The sequence below is a fragment of the Morone saxatilis genome, unplaced genomic scaffold (genome assembly GCF_004916995.1).
Source record: "Morone saxatilis isolate NCDOM2014 unplaced genomic scaffold, NCSU_SB_2.0 Contig5, whole genome shotgun sequence".
Taxonomy (NCBI): Eukaryota; Metazoa; Chordata; class Actinopteri; family Moronidae; genus Morone; species Morone saxatilis.
Window position 1 is genome coordinate 164696 of NW_023340095.1, and position 7061 is coordinate 171756.

The 7061-nt window shown below is 42.5% G+C and overlaps 1 protein-coding gene across 1 annotated transcript in view; it reads left to right on the forward strand.

Moving 5' to 3' along the window:
* acvr2aa (activin A receptor type 2Aa) overlaps positions 1–6966 on the forward strand; it is an 8560-nt gene extending 1594 nt beyond the window's left edge. The window contains exons 3-9 of the mRNA XM_035676553.1: positions 1230–1396; positions 1779–1922; positions 2223–2368; positions 2619–2733; positions 3194–3332; positions 3569–3699; positions 4445–6966. Coding sequence (XP_035532446.1) covers positions 1230–1396; positions 1779–1922; positions 2223–2368; positions 2619–2733; positions 3194–3332; positions 3569–3699; positions 4445–4639 — 1037 coding nt within the window. The 3' untranslated portion in view covers positions 4640–6966. The remainder of the gene's footprint in view (positions 1–1229; positions 1397–1778; positions 1923–2222; positions 2369–2618; positions 2734–3193; positions 3333–3568; positions 3700–4444) is intronic.
* Positions 6967–7061: the final 95 nt, after the last annotated feature.

The following is a 7061-nucleotide window of genomic DNA, read 5'->3' on the forward strand; positions in this document are numbered from 1 at the left end:
ATTTATTTATTTATTTATTTATCACATTTTTGGGTTTAATTTTGCATCTTTATTGTCCTCCAGCCTGAAGTTTCTGTTGCAAACGCACTGGTTGTTTTTATTTATGTTTATGCTCTGTGTTGTTGTTGTTTATGGACAGACACTGTCTCCATGTATTGATCAGCAGATGATGAGCATGACTGATGTTGAACAGTAAAGGTGTTTACGTCCAACCTGCGAGGTCACATGGTCCAATGTCGGGCTGATGGAGGTTGTTCAGTCGTTACACCAAAGAAACCCTCTGAAATTCAATCAGTTGATTGGTTGATGGGGAAAATAAATCAGCATGTTATTTTTCAGTTATCTAAATCTCCCACAATGCACTGAGTGCAACAACAACAACAACAACAACAACCCTTCAGCTCCAGAAAAACCAACATTAAAAACAGTTACTGGTGTCCAACCTGCTGCTGTGGTTATTTAGTTCACACAGGGGTCTCATAGTGTCTCAGGAGGTAGAGCGAGTCCACTAATCAGAAGGTTGGCGGTTTGATCCCCGGCTCCTCCCGCTGCATGTCACAGACAGTCGTAGCATTATCGATCAATCATTAATATTCAGCCTTTGTTACAGCCTGTTACTGCGTACAGTATCCTCTGAGGCTGGGACTGATAGACACATTCTTGACTCTCTGTCACTTAGTTTGGAGTTAATGTTGAGTCAGTCTCCAGACAGCTGAAGTCCCTGTCTCACCTTCTTAAACCATAACATTATTCACACAACCACATTTGTGGAGTAAAAAATATTGGAATAATATTTTCATATATATTTCTAACAATATAACATCAGGTCTGAATATGTCCCTCCCGCCCTGACAATAACGTCCTGGTTACAGTAACGGTTGGTTGGATGAGGTCACATGGACCAACCAACAACCAGCCACCAGCAGGTGTCAGCAGCAGTATCTGTGTTTAATGGTTGTATGGACTGCCTGTTGCCCAGCTCCTCGTCGTAAATCATCTGCTCCAATAAAACCCCTTCCTGCCCCAATAGAGCACAGTTCACCTCCTCTCCATCACCCTGTCCTGAGAAACCCTGCAGACACCCAGAGAGGAGCAGCACAAACACATTATCACACAAACAACAAACTTTATTTATTCTGTTTGGTTTTTAAAAACATAAAACTAAAAGAACCAGCGATATGGATTCAGACCTCTCAGTAACAGTCAGATCTGATCACATATACTTACAGTTTGTCCACGTTGTCTCCTCCAGGACCCCGGGCCCCTGCCCCCCTCCCCCATCCTGGGCCAGAAGCCACTGCAGTTACTGGAGATCAAAGCCAGGGGGCGCTTCGGCTGCGTGTGGAAAGCTCAGCTGCTCGGAGAATACGTTGCTGTCAAAATCTTCCCCATCCAGGTCTGTACTGTCGGAGCGTCCTCAAACACACCATCAGCTGGTACAGTAACAGAATCTGGATCCATATCTGATCAGCACTGTTTGATCTGAGTTTCTGAGCTTTATCGTCTGTTTTACCATCAGTTACTAAATGAACATCATGCTGTATGGAAGAAGACTGAAACTAGAGACTGAGACCAGAAACTCATCAGGAAACTGTTTACTGAACTCATTCTCCATTAGAGTGAATGGGATCAGTTTTTGGAGCCAGGGAAGCTCCCCCTGCTGGCCTTTACACAGAATGCAGGTTTTAAGACACTGTCCATTATATACACTGTCAATGGTCGTAGATCACACAGGCCTGACCTCTGACCTCTGTGACCTCTGACCTCTGTGTTTTCAGGACAAGCAGTCATGGCAGAACGAGTACGAGATCTTCAACCTGAGCGGGATGAGACACGAGAACCTGCTGCAGTTCCTCGGAGCCGAGAAGAGAGGAAGCAACCTGGACGTGGAGCTGTGGCTTATCACCTCCTACCACGAGAAGGTGCTGCCACCTGCTGGACGCACATAGAACTGCAGCACCGTCACATTCACCTAAACTATATCAAACTGTCAGCTTCACAAGTGTCTTCATCAGCAGACTCACATCATCTGCATCATTTTTATTATTCATTTATCACAGTATCTTTATTAACAAACTGTTTATTATTCATTAAAGTATCAAAATCACTGGATTGCTGAAACACAATGGATATAAACAGTCAGTAACTAATGCCAACACTAATAATAAGACTGTTGTGTGTTGTAATACGTTTGTTTATTTGTTTATTTGTTGTGTTGTCAGGGCTCTCTGACCGACTACCTGAAGGCCAACGTCCTCTCCTGGTCTGAACTGTGTCTCATCGCTCAGTCTATGTCTCGAGGTCTTGCCTACCTGCACGAAGACATACCTGGACACAAGGACGGACACAAACCGGCCATCGCACACAGGTACACACACACACAGGTACACACACACACACACAACAGGTGTGTGTGCTGAACACCTGTCAGATGCTGGAGGCCCTCAGGTTGTGTATAGAGACACACCTGTTGTTTCCTACCTGTCTCCAGCAGTAAGAGAGGATTATTAGATACAGGCTGTAACTACAGTCTGTACTCAGACAGTTGGATACCTGTTGTTAATAACAGGAATATTAAATAGGAATTAAAGGTTGTGGACTCTCTCTGTGATTTTCAGGGACTTAAAGAGTAAGAACGTCCTGCTGAAGTCCAACCTCACCGCCTGCATCGCTGACTTCGGCCTCGCTCTCAGGTTTGAGGCGGGAAAATCTCCTGGAGACACACACGGACAGGTGAGTCCACCTGAGTGGTGATGGAGAGTGATCTGTCCTCTTCCTCACTCACCTGCTCCTCTGTCCTTGATCAAACATTATCAGCACTCAGTTCAGTGGTGTTACAGCTCCTCCTGCTGGCTGTGAGATGAACTGCAGCTCTGACACTATCACTGGTGTCCAACCTGAGGGCCACGAGCCCTCCAGTGGGTCACATGATTACTTACAGATTGCTTCGGGCCTCTGAATGAGCTCACACAGAGTTAACATCTTAGAAATATTATATATAATATTTATGTATTATTATTATATAATATACAGTATCTTCTATTATAGTATCCGTGGTGGTGATGATATTTCTGGGACAGCAGAGTAAATAAAGCTGACAGGGTGAGACCAGTTGGAACCACCAGTCCAGTCTGGTCTGCCTCACAGGGTACTGGTGTTCAACCCTGATGGTGTCCCTGTGTGTGTGTGTCAGGTGGGGACCAGGAGGTACATGGCCCCCGAGGTCCTGGAGGGGGCCATTAACTTCCAGAGAGACGCCTTCCTGAGGATAGACATGTACGCTCTGGGTCTGGTTCTGTGGGAGCTCGCCGCGCGCTGCAAAGCAGCAGATGGTAAGAGACCCTCACCCTGATCCCAATCTGGATCCACATGTGATGCATTAAAAGAGTGTGTTTGAGTGTCTTGTGGTGTCTTGTGGTGTTTCGTTGCCTCTCTGTGCTGTAGTCCAACCCGGTGCTTTGATAGAAACAGTTTCCAGCTGATCCTGAACCAGGGTTCCACATCTGGTGGTCTGATTGCTGGTGTAGTGTGTTTGTTGTGGACTCTGACCCCCTTCTCTCTAAACCAGGTCCAGTGGACGAGTACATGCTGCCGTTTGAAGAGGAGGTGGGTCAACATCCGTCTCTGGAGGACATGCAGGAGGTGGTGGTCCACAAGAAACTGAGGCCGACGCTCAGAGAGTGCTGGCAGAAACACGCTGTGAGTTTAATAATAATATACATAATATACATAATATACATAATATACATAATGCACATCTACTACATTACCCACAATGCACCTCTACTACATTACCCACAATGCACATCTACGCTGTTGTTTATTACTGACGCTGTTTGTGTGTCTTACTGACGGCTTGTTGTTTATTACCACGACTGTGTTGTGTTATGACAGAACGCTGGTTGTTTATTAGCAAGTCGCTGTTGTTATTATTACTGACGCTGTTGTTTATGTTACAGACGCTGTGATTCTTTACAGGACGCTGGGTTGTTTATTACAGACGGCTGTTGTTTATTACTGCACCGCTGTTTTCGTTTTATTAAGTCGCCTGTTGTTATATTACTGACGCTGTTGTTTATTACCTGACGCTGTTAGTTAATTACAGGTCCTGGTTGGTTTTATTACTGACGCTGTTGTTTTATTTACCAGTCGCTGTTGTCTTATTTACAGACGCTGTGTTTATTAACTGACGCTGTTGTTTATTACCTGACAGCTGTTTGTTTATTACCTGACGCGTTGTCTTTTAGACCGACGCTGTTCGTTTATTACAACTGCTGTTGTTTATATTACAGTCGCCTGTTAGTTTATTACTGACGCTGTTGTTTTTACTGACCGCCTGTTGTTTTTACTGTAGCAGACGCTGTTGTTTACTTTACAGACGCTGTTCGTTTATCTACAGACGCTGTTGTTTATTACAGACGCTGTTGTTTATTACCCCGTCCAGGGTCTGGCGGTCCTCTGCGAGACCATCGAGGAGTGCTGGGATCACGAGGCTGAAGCGCGGCTGTCGGCCGGCTGCGTGGAGGAGCGCGTCGTGCAGATGCAGCGGCAGACGAACGTCTCGGCGCCCGAGGACATTGTCACGGTTGTCACCATGGTAACCAACGTGGACTACCCGCCTAAAGAGTCGAGCCTATGACCGGGACCAATCAGGACAGAGCAGGGACTCTCTCAGTGTGCGATGATTCAGGCGACCTGCGGCGGGGTCAGGTGATCTGGCGAGGACAACATGGCGGGGTGAGCTCCAGTGATCTCCACCCTGTGACATCAGTTCCTGTTTTATATTCCAAAATAAAAGACTTTTTGTACGATAATGAGGACAAACAGTCTGTTTCAGTAGTTTTTGATGCCAATAAGAAACAGCTTCTGAATGTGAGTCACTGCTGTACATACTGGTCATTGTTATATCTATACTGATTATTGTTGAATATATTCACTGATATATTGACACTGAGAGGCAGACAGAACACACAACAAACATCTGAGGAGAAACTGAGACAAACATTCAGATCAAAGAAATAAAGTGAAATATAGATAGATATATAAATATTAGATCTTTATTCTGTTGGAAGTTGTATTCTTCCTTTTCTTAATGATGGACAGTGAAACACTGACAGATAAACACAGGAGAGAGTCTGAGGCGGTTTCATTCACCGTATGTTCAAAATATCGGTTCGTATGTCGCTATATCACTGTTCATCAACCAACCAATCACAGCCCAGACAGGGCGGGACATTAAAAGAGGTAACAATAAATACTAATAGCTCTGCGTTATTTTTTAGCATTAATGATGATTATTAGTTAGCATTTAGCATTAAGGGCTAATGTGGAGCCTCTTCTGGAACTTGTTTTACAAATCTGATAACAAGTTTGTTTGTTTGTGACGTCAACAACAACATAACACTATGATTCATAAACAGGAAGTGCTGAGGCATTTAAAGTTAATTTTTCATTGATTTATTGATAAAATGAGGATATTAATCAGTAATGTAAATCTGTTGGTTCACTTTATTTCTTTGAATGACAATCAACTCGTTTTTATAAACTCGTTAACGCACAGCGCCCTTAATCACTTCATTCATAAAAACGTCCAGTTTCTCCTTGTTACTGATCAGCTGATCAATAACACTAATAGGTTATCAGATCAAGCAGGAAATCAAAGTGTTGTCTCCAGGTTGAATGTGAACATTAGAACCCTGCAGCATGTTGTTTATTGTTGTGTATTTGTTGTTTCTTTTAATGTCATTAACTCTCCGTTGGTTCCTCTGATTGTACGGAGCCTCAAAACTGACAAAATATCACTTCAGATTCTTTCATTTATTTATTGACAACACGGATGTGAAATCAGTGAATGAATAAAATAATCTCTTTTTTTTTTTTAAAGTTTGTAAAGAAACAAGTTGTTTTGGGATGAAATATAAAATAAATAGTTTGATGTGTATTATTAAATAATTTGAGATAAAATTAATAATCTGAATCATTTATGGATAAAATATTTCTGTCGGCTTCGGGGCTCCGTATGTTTGACGGATTTAAAAAACGTCTCAGGGAAGATTTTATATTTCGATTTTAGGCCAAAAACTTGTTTTTTGTTTTATTTTCTGCTCAAACAAACGTCACTCATTACCCAGCAGCCCTTTCTCTCTGCTGTTAAAGATTCAGATGTTCTGATGTCATGTGACCTCTGACCCTTTAAAGTAGCCTCCATCAGGCTGACGGGAGGTTTGTTGTCTCATACAAACCGTAAACCAGACGTCAGAATCTACAATCAGCATCCAGACTGACCACCAGAGACCAGGTCAGACTGGCTCCAGGTCAGACTGGCTCCAGGTCTGCTTCCCCTCTCAGTGTTGTAGTTCAGCTCTTTATTATGAATGGTATGAATAATAATGTGGTTATTAATAATGAGTTAATAATGATGTTATTGATATTTGAATGATGGTGTACAGGTTGTAAATATGAATGTTTCATTCATTTCAGCATGAGTTTGTTTTTTATGGACAGAACTGGTTTATAATGTTAATATGATAAACAGATTGTTGTTGTTTATTTTATATGATGATGTACAAATGAAAAACAATCTGGGTTCATTGTTTTATGTTGAAAAGTCAGTACACTTCCTGTGGAGGTGTGTGTGCGTATGCGTGCGTGTGTGTGTGTGCGTATGCGTGTGTGTGTGTGATACCTCAGACGTTCCTGCTGGTGCTCACCTCTCTCATCATGACATCATCATGGTGCCATCACCTCCTCTGGCGTCGATCAGGGCGACGACACAAATCTGACCTTCAGCTTCCTGTTTTTATTGTCTTTGTTGAAAACTGACAGAAAGTCAAACAATGAGGTTTTATTTTGTTATTTCTGAGGAAAATATTGTAACCATGAGAAAAGTAATCCGAGACGTTTTCGAGTTTGAATGGAGATAATTTAGTTCCTGTTTGTTCTGGGAATAAAAAATTCAGACATGAATGTTGAAAACTTCCAGCATTATTATTATTATTATTATTATTATTATTATTATTATTAGACATAGGATCTGCTGTCTCCCACGAGATCTGGTCTGT